Below are 17,196 nucleotides of genomic sequence, written 5' to 3' on the forward strand. Positions count from 1 at the left end.
ACATACATAAACTCAGGCCATTAGAGTATTATGTATCGGTGAGTAAGACATTCAAAAGAAAGGAAATAGCATGCAAACATCTAATGTGACATTTACCGTGACAGAGGGAAATATAGTAACCAACAACCAACAACAATTATCTGGAGAACTGATGGTTGAGAAAGAACCAGTTAATGCACAAAGTCAGTAAGACCACTCAGCATTAGCATGCGAGACAAGCAGGTCCACACAGTCAAGTTGCTGTAACAGTCTCAGACTCCATTTACCTTCGCTGTCAGACATGGCGCCTTGCAAGTCATCCATGATGAATGCGATGTCTCGATCATAGCCACGCGTCCGAGATTCTTCCCTCATGTGCTGCTGTACCTCTGGCAGGGAATGGCTAGACCCAAATTGATCCCTGGAGTCAGCAGAGATGGGAGGTAAAGGTCCAGCTGATGCTCTAGCCATACCCATAGGCTGCCCCACTGGGCTCAGAGGGCTCTCCTCCTCAGAGTTCTGAGCCACAATGGGGATGCGGCCCCGGCTTTGGCTGATAGGTAAACTGGTGGGCTTTGCTCTGGCCACCCCAGGGGCAAATGCTGCATCTAGAACCTCTCCCTCTGTCTTAAGTCTAAGTGAGGAGCTGGATAGGTCCCGTTTTATAGATAGATCCAAGCCATAGACAGAAGAGGGGCGGGAGGAAGGCCGTGATGAGGGTCGAGAACGGGTGCCACTTGGGTGAGTTCCATCATCCTGGGCAGTGGCCCTGATTGAGGCTCCCAGTCCAAGGGACTGCCCAAGGTTAAGAGAACCAGCTAAATTGGCCCCCAGGGAGGAGCCTAGATATTTTTGCTGCTCCGACAAGTTCTTTCTTAGCCCAAATGTAATCTCATCCTGAAGCAGCCTAGCTGTGGCAGCCAGATTGGTCACAGAGGAGGCCCCAGATCCCATGTAGCTTGCAAAGTCAGGCTCCAGGTCCCTACTCTCCTGAATTGGTGAAAATTTAGTGATGGCCTTGGGGTCTATCAGGGCTTTTTTGTTCTTCATCTGTTTCTGGTAAAGCACAGCGGCTGGGAGTTGCTTTGCAGCTTGTTTTTCAAGGGTGAGCCTGCCAATGCTATACTTTTCTCCTTTAGGAAAGTGGCGAAAACTGCTATCACTGGGGAGATACTGGGGCAGGCCCAGGCCTGTTAAGTGTTCTAGTCCCTCAGTTCCTCGCCTGAACTCCTGCTTGATCTGCTGCTTCAGTAGCTTCAGCTCATAGGGCTCCTCCATAGTGTCATCTTCTCCTTTACTATAACCCTGAAGTCGAGATGAGCCTAAAAAATCTGCCACCTAAAAGAGAAAGTTAATATGAAAAACAGGTTAGCAAATTTTCACATTTGGTTTTATTTACTCATCACACAGCGTCAAAACTTTTTGGGGATCAGGGTTATACATGAGGAGATTAGCAGGGCAAATGATGTAACAATGTATTATTTACCTCTGCTGTGCGCCTGACTTCTGCTGCCCTGAGTAGTCTGTCTGCCTTGGACAACTCCTTATCAGGCAGGTTGAATCCAGAACTCAAGCCGGTGTTGCTCAGCCCAGTCGAGGTCTTGGTGAGCTCCCCTATGTCCTCTATCAGCACATAGTTCCTGGCATTGTGGTGGTCAATATCAGCATAAAAGGAGTCAGCAGAAATGCTAGACATGGGACTAGAAGCCATACTCCTCTCCTCTAGCCCTAGCCTCAAGTCCAAACTGCCATACTTGCCCCCCAAGTGAGCAACCCCATAGCCACTTTCTGAGGAGGCTGGCACAATTAGCAGAGGCTGGTTGCGCATCGATTCATAGCTAGTGGTGATCTTAGGCTCCAAATCAGAGAGGGTGGTTTGACGCTGCTTTCCCTGCTGCAAGAGCAGAGCGTGTTGATAGCTGCCAGGCTGAGCCTGGGCATGGGAGAGGGATAGGGTTGGATAAGGAGACACCTGTTGGTGGTAAAGGGACTGCTGTTGATATAAGTTCTGTTGGGTATAGTGACTGGTGGTTTGGGTCTGGGGAACATATTGGGCATAATGAGAGTAGGGACTAGTTAGTGTGTTGTACTGGGAATCAGCTTCTGTCTGTGGGGGGATGAATTCTTCAAACTCTGACTGGGGAGCTGTCCGTGGTCTCTCCAGGCCATCACCCCTGGCTTCTCGGATGTTGCTAACCTCACTGTCTGACATGTAGTCTCTTTCCTCTGCCACCCCCTGGAGATAGGCTCTCTCTCTCTTCTCTCTTTCCTTCAGCAAGGCTTCCTTACGTCGGTTGATACCCATCTCCAGGTACCTACAATTATAAGAAATAAAGGGTACATACTGTTTTACAATTTTAGCACTAACAATTCGAATAAAATTACAACCAAAGAGGCAATTAATGTTTTGGGTTCCCACACATTGGTACCTTTTACTATGTGTGAGTGTGGAGAGGTCTCACTGAGTGATGTCAAGGCAGCCTTTTAGCCCATAAGCTATCAAGGTAAGAGGGGAATTATGCAGATGAATTAGGAATAATGATTGCATGAGAGGGACGGATGCAAGAATATCGGATGTAATCAATTCATGACATTGATTGGTTACTAACATTATTTGTTTGAATTGATGTCAAAGGGTTTGAACAAAAGCTCAAGCCAAATTGAGTTAATCTTTAGAATCTCACCGTAGCTTAGCATCAATCTCCTTTTCCTCTTCATCTAGCTCAGCCTGTTTCTTGCGAAGTTTAGAAGATTCTCTCTCCACCAGATCAAGCTCCTTGTCAATGTCCTGCAGGATCTTAGCCCGGGCCATTGTTGTACTACGGGCAAGACGCCGACGAGCAGAGTTGGTGCTGTAGCCTGACCGTCCTGTCAAAGAGTCATCTTCGGGAGGGGGGTCTGGCAGAGTCCGCTTTACCTTCTTACCTGTACCAGAGGGAGAACCTCGGCCCTAGAACACGAAAACAAATGATAAATCTGTCAATCACTGAATAAAAAAAAGGAAAATTAAAAACACAGAATTATCAATAATGATAAGAGAGTTCAAATTTGTCCCAATTATATTCTGCTATGACTTACTGAATAGCTGTCTGCATAGTATCCACCCATCCGGTCTTCTGTGGAAGGACTAAGGGATTTAGGATCAGACAGAGACTTCTGACCAGCCTTCAATGTGCGAGGGCCAGAGGAAAATCTCGTTGGATCAGCAGTCAGCATCCTCTGCCCTCCAAGTGATTTTTCCGGTGACAGAGGGGAGACTTGGTTGTAGAAGACTTTAGACTTAGAGGGGACATCTGCTGTTAGGTGTGTGCTGTAGCCCACCTCAATGGGTGTTTGCCTTCTGTCTGAGTCTGTCTGACAGCTCAGACTGCCACCTCTCTGAGAGTTCTCTGGAGCTGAGATATGCTTGATGATTTCTACCTTAGTGTCCATCTGGACAGTGGGTCGTTTGATAGTTCCAGAGTGGTCAGTCTGGACAGATATCTCGGCCACTGTCTGGATAGCAATGCTAGAAACCTTGGAGCCTTGTTTTCCCTCGCTGCTATGTTTTCGAGAGCGTCGTCGAGCTTTTGTGGGAGCGTCCCATTCATCTTGGTCCTCATCATCAGTTTGAGCTGAGCTTTCAACATTTCTCTTATTCTTCTTTCTCCTTCCTACATGCTGCTTCTCTGCTGAGTCTTCATCATCTGTCTGCACTCCACTATCAATTATTTTTTTCCCTGTGTCCTGATCAGCTTGAAGCTTCCTTACTAGATTAAGCTGGTCCTGACTTTCATCAAACTGTGTCCCAATAGATGGAATTGTAGACTCGTCTTTGACAGGCCAGTATTGGCCACTGTCCCCTACCCCTGCATATTTAGCATCTAGTAGGTTCCCTGTGGTACCAGTGCTACCATAGTGCTCATCTAACTGGCGCTGGAGTTGCAGTTGGAGTTGTTGAATTTGCTGCAACTGTTCTTTCTGCTGGGCATACGTCTCCTGCTGGGCCACCATGTGGGCATGATGCTCTTCCTCTTGCTGCAGAAGGAGCTGCTGTTTCAAGGCCTGGAGCTCCTCAAGCTCCCTTTGGACCATAAGCTGCTCCTGTTCACGGTAACGTTGGATCTCCTGTCTCTCCCACTCCAGCTCCTCAGCAAGACAAAGCTGCTTAAGCTTCTCCAGCTCGAGAAACTCCCTCTCCATCTGATACTGGGCCATCTTGGTGTTGTCTAAGCCAGGGAATATTGGGGAGGAAGCTAAGGCATCCAGAGAGGCAGCAATTGCCTCAAGTGTGGTGTCTGAATACATGTCTGGATAGCCTGTTATGATGTCAGCCAACGCAGTGGGTAGAAGCTCCTTAGGTATCCCTGTGTCATAAGGAATTATCTGCCCTGGGTCTGTACTGGGGATGAAACCATATGGGTGCGGCAACGACTGGTTCTGGACTGTAGATGTAGGTGTTAAGGTAGTGCTAAAGATCGAGCCTGGTTGAGTTGTAATTGCATAGGTGGATGGAACTGGTGCAGCAACTGAGGAGTAAACTATTCCATCTGAGGTTCTTAGAACACTATTTACACCAAACCCAGCTGCAGGGACCTGGGAGTATGGAGCTGTAGTCATCCCAGTGTAGCCTCCAGGAGATTTGCTAGTGTAGTCTAGAGCTTTACCTGCCACAATCAAGGATATAGATTTTACTTAATCAGATACATTATAATTTCGGGTAAAAACATGCTGTATGTATATGAATTGAGAGTCATGCAATTTTGGATTTACAGTCTCCCATTGCACATGCACATCTGTAGTCATTTTGGTTAGCAAGATGCAAAACCAAAATATTGAGGAAGCACACGCAGGCACACACATGCATCTGTATGAAGACAAAAGGAAAAAAAAAAACCAAACCAAAACAGGCGTTAATACTTAGAGTACAAGAAAACATGCATATTAAAGAGCAACGCAAATCAAACAATTACAGGAAAGCATAAATTAATAATTAACTTAAAAGAAAAACAAACAAACATGTCTTCAGTAAGCAAATTATTTAACTTAATAAAAGTTAAAGACAAGAAGTACTTTGTAAATAAACATTTCAAATCTATTAAACCAATCAAATTCAAGCCCATAAAGCAAGCGTAGAGGATGGTAATAAAAAACCTGCAAACAAGTAGATACTTACCAGCAGAAAGTTTGGCAGCAGTAAGGTCTATAGCGTCATCTGTAGGTCCACGAAGATAATCTTGGTCATTCTTGGGATCGTAGGAGAACAGTCCTGCCTCTGTCAGGTTGGTCTCAGACATTGAGGCTTTTATACCATTCATGCCTTTGATACCATACATTCCAGCATTATCATATTGGTAGTGGTCATCTCTATAGCCAAAACGGTTGTCCGGCTGGGCTGTGACTGGAGGCTGTGTTCTGCAGCTTCCAGTAAATGGTAGTTTGTAAATGACATCACAGCACACGTTCCTCCTTCCAGCTGTAAGGTCTACTGGAGTCCCATCATCTTCTACAACAGTGGTCACCACTCCTGGGCTTGTGCCAGACAAAGCTACCATAGCTCTCACTGGTCTATAGTTTGATAGATCCATGGCTCCTGTAGCCTCTAGAGAAAGGATAGGACCTCCATTGCTGATAGCTGCTGGGACTAATGTAGTGGGCTGTTTGCCCCCTGGGGACACTCCATAGGAAAGATTAATGGGTATGTCTTGAGCTGTGGGTACTACAGCACTGACTACAGCCTGGGAGTTCACAGGTCTGTATACAATCTGTGCCAGCGGTTCAAATGGTTTGTATGTGGTGAGAGGCAGAGGCAAGGATGTAACAGGTCCCTGTAAATCAAGTGGTTTCTCTGCTGGAGTGTTTTTATATGAGGCAATGGTGGCGGTACATGTGACTATTGTGATGCTGTCAGAGACAACTGACAGTGTGGTTGCAGGGGTGATCTCTGCACTAAGATTTACAATCTCAGGTTGCACTGCTGTGATTTGACGGCCACTAGAATCACTTGAAAAAGACTGTCGACATGACTCAGGTGGTGTCAGGTCCATGCCTTGTTCAGTCATCTTTACGCCAACCTTCATGGTACGTAAATCGATAACGTCACCAGGGTAGATTATCTTCCCATTCTGTTTTGGCAGAGGTTGGACTTTAGCTACATCTGGCTGTATAGTGATTGCTACACTGGGTGGAGGGACCTGTGGAAGTCTTTCATGGACAACAGAAACAGTGGTCCTCTGGACCTCAGTGGTGACCACCTGAGTGACCAGGCTAGGCAGGCTTTCAGGAGGCTGGCCTGAGGTGGAAATTGAAGAAGAATACATGTGACTCATGCTGGAGACCACCTTTTCTGGTCCTCTAATCTCTTGGCTCTCAATAGACTCTTGCTGAATTTTAGTGATGGTGACTGGAGCCACAGATACACCCTGAGGAATGTCATGTGCAGTGGGTACTGAGGTTCTCCTGGTGTATGCCTCAGTGGTTATTATCTCCAGAGGACGATCATATTCCGATGAATAAGTTAATACCTGTGGTCTTTGCTCTGTTGAAGGAATAGACTCTCTCCCGTAGGGCACCTGAGAAGCATGGCCATCAAATGGAACATCTCTTTCAGCTGGCATGTTTATTATCTGTGACGGTAGTGGGTGCTGCATGGTTATGGATGCTCTCCTGGTGGCAGCAAAGGCTTCAGTTGTAACCACCTGTGCTGGCATTTCATACTCTGTGGGATAGGTAAATATCTCACTTGTAGTGTATGGTGGCTGTACTATAGATGATATAGATGTCCTTCTCCTACTGGTGGTTTCCTCAGTGGTAATAACTCCAACTGGCATCCCAGCCACTGTCTGGGGCTGCATAACTGATGATGTTATTGAAGGTCTTCTTACATCAATGTTTGTTAGAATTTCTCTGGGTGTTTCGCATTCAGGATGTAATGCTATGACCTCCACTGGGGGTGTTGAATGTGGCGTGACTGAGGATGTCGGTGCTCCATAGACTTGTGGGATATAAGTTACATGTGGTACTTCTGGCTGCCTTGTCATTTGTTGGACTTCCATCACAACAGGTGATACTTCACCAATTGTAGAATATGTCATCTTCCCATCTGTAGTGACTGGCATTAACTTAACTCTTTCAGGTGTGTCTTGGGCTACTACAGGTAGAGGATGAGGTACTGGAAATACTGTTGCTACTCCTGGTATCCTAGCAGTTGAGTCTGTTGTAATAACCTCTGTAGGTAATTCAAATGTTGTAGTTTGTACAATAAGTGGTTGCTGTGTGGATAGTTGATCTGTAAATAAAGGCAAAACTTCTAAAGGCTGAACAGTTTGTGGTACTGATGTGACTTCAGCAATGATGTGAGTATTGTCAAAACCTTCAACTACCACATGTTGCTGTTGAACAGGAATTTGCTGACTCACTTCTGGTATTGGTGATCTTATTATAACTGCATCAGTGGCAATGACATCAGTAGGCATATCCTGTTCCTTTTGTAGCATTTCTATTTGAGTTCCAACTTGTGGATAAATAACAGTTGAGGGGACTCCAGCTGGTCTATCTTGGGGAACTAACCCACTTACAGGTACCTCAGGCTGTAATGGTACAGTGACAACATCTGTCCGAGGCTGTGGCAGTACAGGTACTGTTGGTATCAGGGCATGAGGAATTAGTGCTTCAGCTGAAACCTCTGGTGGAATTGTTATGACTTCTGAGGCTATGTCTGGATGCTGAGCAACAGATGGTATAGCCTGTGCTCTTGCTGTGGCTTGGACTGTTAGTGGTTGAATAAGTATCTTTGGTTCTGTGGGCATTGCGATGACCTCAGATATTGTTGTAGGTGGTGGCAGTGGCTGAGTAATTGGTTGTTGTTGTTGTTGCTGCTGTTGCACATACGGTTTCTTAATTGGAGGAGGCACACTATGTGCCTGAATAAAGTCCTGACCTGATGACACTATGGTGTCATCCACAGATGATGATGGTTGCACTACAGAAGGCACAGAGGCTTGCACTTTAGCAGTTACTATTTCAGGGGGTGTCACTTGCTGTACCGCCACAGTTGGAACTATTTGTATAGGAGGCGGATGCCTTACAGTGGGGACAGAGGCTCTCCTAATTGTTGCCTGTGCTGAGAATGCCTCAGTGGGTGTCTTCTGCTCTGAAGGTGTGGCCCGTACCTCTGCCACTTTTGTAGATGGGATGGAGCCTCGTCTTACAGGTGCCTGGACTGTTATTCCTTCTGGTGGTGAGCTAAGCTCCGATGGAAGGGTTATCACAACATAGGTTTGCAAACATTTGGCATGTCTGGGAGACAAAGGTGACTTAGGAGATGCTGCACCCGACTTAGACTCCACAGGTCGTGTCAGGGTAAGTGACAGAGCATTTGGAGGTTCTTTGGTCCTGGGCAGTGTTGCAGCTTTGGGGACCACATAAGGAGGTGGCTTGACACTCTCTCCTGGCTTGTGGCTGAAAACCAGTCCTGCTGGAATTGATATAGGCTTGGGTGGTATGGGTGGTGGAGGCTTGGCGGTTTGACTGGGGCCAGTTGTTGAAACAACAACATCTACTACTGTTGCTGTAGCAATCGTCAGCACAGTGGGTACTGGGGGCTTTGAATGAACAGTTGGCTTCGGTAAAGTAGCAGGATGTGGTGGAGGTGTATCTGCTACAGGTATTTCTACTGTGTCTGTAACCTTTGCCCCTACCATTGGTTTAGGTGGAAGTGGTGGAGCTGAAGCCACTGGCACTGCTGACACTTTCATGGATAGTGAAGCTGTGTCTGTGCTGGGTATATCCGAAACAGGGCGTGTGGCTATTTGACTAGTTAATGGCCCAGAAAGAGTGGAAGCAATTGGCCCTGTACTAGCTCTGTCTTGTGGGATTTGTCCATGCAGAGATCTGTTTTCCATACTGGGCACTATGATGACTACATGCCCTTGTCTGGTTGGGGTCACTATTTGAGGTACAGCCACATTATCTGGTTGCATTTCTTCCATTCTTGGCTGTATATCCACAGCTACAGACTGCATTGGTTGACCAGCCACAGTGGTTCCTGTAGCTACAGTGGTGGTCACAGTAGGGGTGACTTGCTGAACAGTCCTTACGTGTGGCAGCTCTGTATTAGGCTCAGGTAATGACACTGAAGTAGACCGAGGGGGTGGAGGGGGTGGGACCTTCTTTTTAACAATAGTAGTTGATGCTGGGGCTGGTGCAGGAACCTGGGCTGTTTGAGTCAAAGTTGGGACTACTACTGGGCTCACAGAGGAGACACCTGGTTGTACAGGGACTGAGTGCACCACTTTGGCTTGTACTTGAGCTGGGGTAGATACGAGTGCTGAGACTGGTAGTGGGGATTGTGCACAGATTGGAGATGTAGTTGAAACCAGGTCAGGCATCTGAACTATGACTGGCCCAGGGCATGAGGCCAGAGTGACAGAAGCAGGAACAACTTGGGCTGAAGCTGGAGTAGAGACTGCAACAGGTGTAGCTGCAACTACGACTGTAGGTCGAGCTGAGACAACAACAGGTGTCGGAGATGGTGCTGAGACCTGTATAACAGCTGGAGCCTCAATAGGCTCCTGAGATGGAGATGAAACCAAGTCGGGCATTTGAACCACAACAGGTACATGAGTAGACATCCCCACTAGTATTGGAGTTGCAACATCAGTTGTAGAAGCTTGACCGACAGCAGTTGTTTTAGCTTTGGAGGGATCTGACACCACATCTGGTATTGTAACTATAACTGTGCTTGGAGTGGGGCGAGAGACTGCAGCTGTGGCAGGTGATGGTGGTGAGATCTCTGGAGGTGATTGGGTTACAGATGAAGTTGGCGGTGTTGGTGTAGACAGTGGAGTTGAATCTGGTGACAGAGGTGTTTGAGCCTGGAATGAGGATGAAGATGTAGCATTAGAAGCCAAACTGGAATCTGGAGTGGCTGGTGAAGTTGGAGGTGACACTGGTGATACAGGGGAAGGTGTAGTGGTTAGTTCTGGGGCTGATATTGGAGTTGGAATAGGTTTTGGCTCAGGAATTTCACAGACCACACAGATAGGTTCCATCTCAACAATTTCAGACAAAGGTGGACTTGTGGACGGATCTTCTTTAGTCTCAGAATCATCACTGGGTGTAATGTCCGAGGAAATGCCAACACCGTACTCATCTGCAAGACTGTCATCCTCTTCCTCCCCAGATGAACACTGGGTGATCTTGAGGTCTGGTATAGGGAACAATGCCTTTCTGAGTGCAGGATCTTGAGGAACCATAGGCCTAACAAAACCTATAGATCCACTAGGCATACTGGGAACAACAGGGACCTCAGAGCGCTTAGGAGGTTCAGAGGGGCGTGGAGGAGCTGGTCGTTTCTTTTTCTTCTCTGGCACTTCGCCTAGAGTTTCAGTGCCTTTAAGGGGCATGTCAGTTTGCCCGGTGATAGATGTCTCTTCTGTGGGTATGGTCACCACACAGGTCTCAGCAACTGATGAAGGCCCAGTGACTGAAGCACCTGATGAGGAAGATTCCATGGCTGTCTGGGCCTGTTGAAACTCTTGCTCTATCATCATCAGTTCTCTCTTTTTCTGCATCATCTCCTCATAAACTTCCTCTGGAGACCTGAGTTTTTTGAGAGATTCAGTGGAAGTATCATGTTTGAGTTCTTCCTCTTGAGAGACAATAATCTTAAACTCAGGCTCCTCAACTAAGGACTCATAAAGATAGTCCTCTATTGCCATTCCTCCATAGAGGGGCTCAATATCAGGAGGACTCTCCCCTGGAATAGCTATGGTCTTCTGAATAATTTCCTCATATGTTTCTTCAGCGCTCTTCAATGATTTTGTTGCAGTATCCTTTTCTTTAAATGGATCCGAGGGAAAGTACGGCATCACTGTTGGTGAAGGTTTACTTCCTCTCTGTACAGCTCGCCTAGCCTCTGGTTCCGATTCTATACTGGCAGAGTACTCAGAGCCAGACGTTCTGCTGGTTTCATCGATTACTGTGACCTGTCTCAGATCCTCTGAGGAGGAAGCATTTTCAGTTGGAGACACTGGGTGGTCATCTGCCCTGAATTCCCCTCTGTCCTTCCTAGACTTCTCCTCTTCCCTCATCTTTTCATCTTCAGAGGAGTCTTCAATGGTAGGGAGAGGCTGAGTTGGCTGCCTGTGCTTACCTTTACGGTGCCGTTTGTCCCCACTGATTTTCCTGTGACTGGGACTACTGTCACTGTCCTCCTCCAGAGATGAGGCTGACGTAGGTGAAGATCCTGGAGTAAAGCTAGATGCCTGAACACTAGATGATCCCTTTGACAGTGATTCTGTGATGCTCTCTACTTCTTCATCAGTGCTTTGTCTCTGTCTCACGACTGGAATAGCTTTCTTTAGAGTAGTGCTGGGTATTGTTTCAGCCACTTCTTGAGTAGTTGCAGTGTCAGTTTTAAGGAGGACTTTTATCCTGGCTGGGCAATCATCTTTATCTGTGCTACTTTTTGGTATCACTGAAGCATTATCAAGTTCAGTCTCCTTGAGAGCTTCTTCATTTGCCAAATCCTTATCTTTTTCATCCTCTGAAAGAGACATTTCTTCTTCATCACCCATACCCATAATCTGCCTGCGGATGAACTCTTCATCTTCTTCTGCATTGGAGTCAGCACTCTCAGTTTTGATGTCCTCACTGCTGGATGAAACTTGGGTCACCGTCAGCCTTCTCCTCTGGACTTTAGGTGAGGGTGTGAGCTCACTTTCACTGCTTTCATCCATTGCTTGGAAACTTAGGCGCCTTCTCTCAACTGTAACCACCTCCTTTACTGAAATGGATGGATAGGTATCTATGTTATCTTTACTTTTATCACTAACCACCTGCCCCTCTTCCAGTTTCTGGGATATGGGTAAAATCTGGGGTTGGTCTTCATCATGCTCTTCTCCTTTGGATTTAGGCTTTTCAGCTGCTGCAGGGACAACTATGTTTTCCAGTTCAACCTGCCCTGTAGGAAGGGAGACCTTTCTTTCTTTCAGTGGCTCTTTCTTGGTTTCATCTTGGTCCTAAAAATGTGAAGAAAAAAACAACAACCATCAGATTTGGTCAGTGAAGGGGCTAGACTTCTGAAGCATATACTGCCAAATATTTGACAAGTTCTTACTTGTAACTGCAGGATGCTATCAAGAGTAATTCTGAAAATGGTCTAATTCAATGGAAAGATACATAATTCATCGAGTCTTGTCAATATAAATTAGGAAATTGCAGAAGACACATCAACAAACTAAACAAAATTGAACTCTGAGACGAGATGCAAGACACATCTTTCCACAACAGTCATCTAAATTTCATCAGTTATTTTAGCTGTCATCACAATAATCATACTGCCATCATATGTTGAAACTGAGGTACGAAGAATACTAACAAATGATTGGTTTGCAAATAGTACATTGTTTGTCAGTCAAAAGGACCCATTCTTACTTTTATGATGATGTTTGTAGAAACTGGCTGTGTCTCTTGAGTTGAAGTGACGTCCATTTTCCCTTCAGCCAGCTTATCAACCACCTCCTTCCGGTCAGCTGCTATTGCTGGCTCTGCTTCGACTGGCAGCTGTGGTTCTTGTGACTTTGATTTCACTTCAACTTGCTGTGAAGATTTTGTTGGCTCTGTCAGTTTGATATGATCATCTGGGTGTACCTCCTTAACAATCCTCTCTGGAGCAGACGATTCTGGCTGTGTTTCAGTAGCTGGAACAATCCCACTCACAGCAACCTCTGCAGCAATAGCGGAGGTAGGTACAACTGTAGCCTCAGACACTGGGGAAGAGGAAGCCACAGCTACACCTGCCTCAACTTTGACTTTAGAAATGTCAGGTTTAGACTCTTCAGTTTTGTGACTTTCTTTCGTGCTGTCCTCCATTTTTGCCAAATCTTCTTCTGCCACTGTTACAGTCTTGGGAATATCTGTGTTTGGAACTTCAACCTTTGGTGTTACTACTGTCTCTTGCACAGGGGCCAAAGCTGGTATGGGGTGTTCTGCTGTGGATCCTGCTAAAGGCTGTTTTTCTGATGTAACAGGAGAAACCTTTTCTGTTGTGGGCTCGATTTGTGCAGAGGCTGCCTTGGCCGTGGTTTCCATCTTGACAGATGTAGGATCCATCTTTTCTTTTGAGGTTGGAACTGTTGTTACTGCCTGGATGGCAGCAGGTGAGGGCTGCGACTTTGTGGGAGTAGCTTGGGGCTCTGCCTTTTTGGTTGTAAGTGTGGTCTGAGTCTCTGGCTTGGCAGATACAGGTAAAGGCTGGGGCATTTTTCCTGAGTCTCCCAACTGTCCCGACAAAGCCCTTTGAGTCTGGCAGTTCAGACACAGCCATTCCTTCTGTAATCAAACAAACAGCATACCATTAGGAAACACAATTTACCAAGATTAAAATAAAAACCTCACAGGCCCAATAACACATTGTCTGACCTGTGCTATATCGCATATACAATTGAAGGCTTTCAGTTATATATACATTTGATAATAGGCTGAGAGGACTTTTTCATAATTCAAGATAAGAAAAATGGGGCTTGTTGTGGAATGCCTGAGTGAGCCTAAAACATAATGAATCCAAGATAAAGCAATTTCACATTGCTAACTCAGAGCTAATGCTATCAGAATATATTAAAGTTATTTATTTCTTCAACAAGATAGCTGAAGCATTGGTTTATTCCGGACAGAGGACTCAAGTAATGCTTGCATTAGCTGATTAGGATCAGCTGCTCCATCATCAGTGGCTCATTCACAAACTGCTTGGCTACCAGCAAACTTGTAATATACAATCATATTCATATTAGTGAAAAGCACAGTCTGCTTTTCATGCCAGTGCTGCTTCCTTATGCAGCTCACTTATCCACTACAACCTCCTGCTCCATGTTGACTTAAACCAACATTATGTAACTTTTTTACCCTAAAATAACAGCTTCAAAATAATTTTGATGGTACAGTGTCATGTAATAGGGTGAATGGTGTGTCTGTCACAGCCACTCCTTTTGTTGCTATTGCTTTAGCCATAACGTCTTGGCATGTATTTGTTAGGCGTGGATTAGCTTTCCTGCAGAATAGTTGTTCCTACTACCTGAATTAAAACACACCCTGAAAAGTAGCCAGACCAGGAACTGGATTACACTGAAATGGTAGTTTAAATTGTTCCAATATTTTGTGGCTTAGAATTTGTTGAAAACAAACCTAATTTACTGGAATAAGACTGCCTTAACTCTTTTGTTTGTAACATTTATCAACATTTTAAACCAAAGACTACAGACACAATCAAACATGAAAAAAGGGGGGAAAAAACAAACTTATACCTAGTACTCAGAATACTTGTATGTCATACCAGGCTTCAATTATGTGTTTTGGGGGCTTAGACTGCAACTTTAAAGTTAAAATGATATGGATGTCAAATATTAGTGGGAAAAAAAACAAATGTCATACGTCCCAAAGCAATGCTGCACTGTGTGCTGCAGCAGATAACTCATAGTTTTCATATTTTCAACTACTATAGACATCGTTGACACTATCTATAGATTAGAACATGGTACAATACAGCACTGTCTCATATGCTGAGTAATACCATAGCACTCAAAGTAATATAATTCAATCATCATCCTGCACTGCCATTGCTGAAAAATGTAAACAACCAAAACAATTACACAGGAATATCAACCATAAATGACATTTTCAACCGAAGCTTGTGGTCTATAATATCAACATGCTCGCTGCTAAAACACTACAACTTACGACACTTGTAAGACAGCAAGAAAAAATGCTTACCTTGCAACAGAGCTAATCACATTTTATAAGCAATGTTATTAGTTTAAAAAATGAATCCTATGAAGACGCACTTCTTATCACATCTAAGCCCCATTAACGGGCAGTTAAGAGGAGAGGAAAGCAAAAGCTGTCAATAGATAAAACAGTGTGTCTGTAGCAACCTAGCAGACCAAACCACAGCAATGCGCCTGCCTCTGCAGAGCCGGGGAGAGCAGTTCTGATATACAGGACAGAGGAGGAGATTATACCGCACACATATCCTGTTTATGAAACCATTTCCAAGTTTTAACTGCCTTATCCACAAGATAAACTATTAGAACCTATACACACCCAATACATCTTAATTATGGAACGACAGTTGCCACATGTACACTCTAATGTACATGTTTTGTAACCTGTAAGTGCATTTTGATGCACTACATAAACAGGAGAAGAATCTCAACCTGTTTCTAAACACACACATTTTGTCTTGGAGTTTAGCAGTGATTCAGGATGTAATGACGTAAATGATGTGCTCATGTGCTGAGTTGAGCTTTGGTAAGTGATGTAATCTACCCTCTGTCATACCCCGGCTTAGGCCTGCTTTTACAATCCAGCTGTGCAGGACATTTAATTTTTTTTCCACACAAACAAGCCTAAAATATCACACTGCTAAGACCTGTTGCAATCATACTCGAAACATGTCAATACTTGTCTAAACAGGAAGACAAGGATAGAGGGGGCATTTAAAATGATCTGATAAAACATCATCATCAAGTAGTTTTTTATTGTTTTGCCCTACTAGGAATAATGTATTGTTTCAACCCTCCAATTGTCCAAGGCTGTTTACAGAGGTTAGATATTTGGCAATAAAAGAATGTTAGCAAGCATCTACTGCAGATAGAGCATGGTTGAAAATGTTAATGCTCATTTTCTACCCTGAGACTTTGGGCAGCAATAACACTTCAAGAAAAGATCAGCTGCACTGCTGTAACTTCCACTGGCTGAGAAACATTCATGGCAAGTAGAATTACAGCTGATGAGAACCGACACTGACATATCTAATTTAATTGCTACTGAGATGCTTTTTTCCAGTCAGCTGTGCTTCACTCAGGAATTTCATAATCCTATTGGTTCCCAACAGTGACAAACAAAGCCTCATCAGCATAGTGCATGATGCTGATAATCTTGTAAGTCAATAAATCATTAAACCCCAGTTTTATGTGATCTCATGCTACCTCAGTCTCACTCATGTTTACCTTTGAAGTTGGACAAACAGTACGTCACAAGAGTCCACATAAAAGATAAATCCTACACAGGGTTATATTTTTTTCTTTGTACAAACTTTCGACACTGCCTTTCATTGTATCTGGAATACAGAACAGCTCATACATCTGTGGCTCTTGAGTAAATTGAGTATATTATTCATTTAGGCTGACAAACCTGTGTGTCCCAGTATACTGCCTCAAACATCTGTCAATGATAAAATTCCCACGCACCCCTCGACTTCACCTTCGTCTCCTCTGTCATGCTTGCAGGATGTAATCACAGCTAACAAGAAACGTGCTCCTTATCACATACATATGCTAATCAGCAATAATATGTCACTACCGAAGCCATTCAAATGAGAAATGAGTAATCGCAAACACCAGCTCTTCCTACTTTTAATAGGAAGGATAATTTCATAGACCCGTCAAATTAGCCTTATCAGAGGTAGCTCATATGCACTGATGCTATCTTTATAGCAATGACAATAAATTGAATTACACCTGTATGTAGTTACCATTTTGGAGGAAAGGGTATTTAAAAATATATTCTTTCTTTACAAATGAAGTCCTGAGCTTTGAGACAATATGAACAAAAACAACAACTAATTTTTCAATTTTAGATAAACTGCACTTGGATATAAAAACAGATCAATTTCATAATTCCGAAAAAGAAACTGATTCATGATGAAATAACATAATTACAATCGGGGTTCGACATACTTTACATATCTATAATTGCCATTCCAACAATCAGTAGCATCAAAGTTGGGCAAACTACACTCATTTTGAGCCACTGAAGATAACTGCACTCTGAAATTAACACATCCTAACAATTCACAGGTTGTTAAAGAGCTGCAGGATTGTCAAAAAACACATTTGCATAACTCATTAAAATCAAACATTGTGGCCTTTTCCCCCATTCAGCTTCTGCTCCCCTTTAACAGTACGCACATGAAAGGGACTGTGAACTAAGACTGATAGAGTACGATCAAACAGCAGTGTTCGCAGATGGCTGAGCCATGGCCTTGCATTCCTGAGTCTTTCTGATGGTCTACTGTATTCTCTCTCTCTCTCCTGCAATCTCACACCTCTCCAGGTGCTGGTATCCCACAGATCCAAGTCTCAACATGACAAATGACCTTTTTCAACCCAAGTAAAGAACAGATGGACAAAGCAATTACAAAAGTATGCAAATGAGGGGTTAAACTTCAGCATTGTGTAT

General features: G+C 44.4%; 1 protein-coding gene across 7 annotated transcripts in view; it reads right to left on the bottom strand.

Moving 5' to 3' along the window:
- pclob (piccolo presynaptic cytomatrix protein b) overlaps positions 1–17,196 on the bottom strand; it is a 61,891-nt gene that overhangs the window by 20,756 nt on the left and 23,939 nt on the right. For 6 of the 7 annotated variants that reach the window (XM_084364352.1, XM_084364357.1, XM_084364356.1 and 3 more), the window contains exons 12-17: positions 12,397–13,293; positions 5,135–11,981; positions 3,058–4,625; positions 2,664–2,929; positions 1,466–2,294; positions 267–1,317 (exon numbers count right to left, since the gene is read on the bottom strand). In XM_084364352.1, coding sequence (XP_084220478.1) covers positions 267–1,317; positions 1,466–2,294; positions 2,664–2,929; positions 3,058–4,625; positions 5,135–11,981; positions 12,397–13,293 — 11,458 coding nt within the window. The remainder of the gene's footprint in view (positions 1–266; positions 1,318–1,465; positions 2,295–2,663; positions 2,930–3,057; positions 4,626–5,134; positions 11,982–12,396; positions 13,294–17,196) is intronic. The other variant, XM_084364353.1, reaches the window with a different exon arrangement.

This window comes from Pagrus pagrus (assembly GCF_965226575.1).
Source record: "Pagrus pagrus genome assembly, chromosome: 10".
In the NCBI taxonomy this organism is placed as follows: Eukaryota; Metazoa; Chordata; class Actinopteri; order Spariformes; family Sparidae; genus Pagrus; species Pagrus pagrus.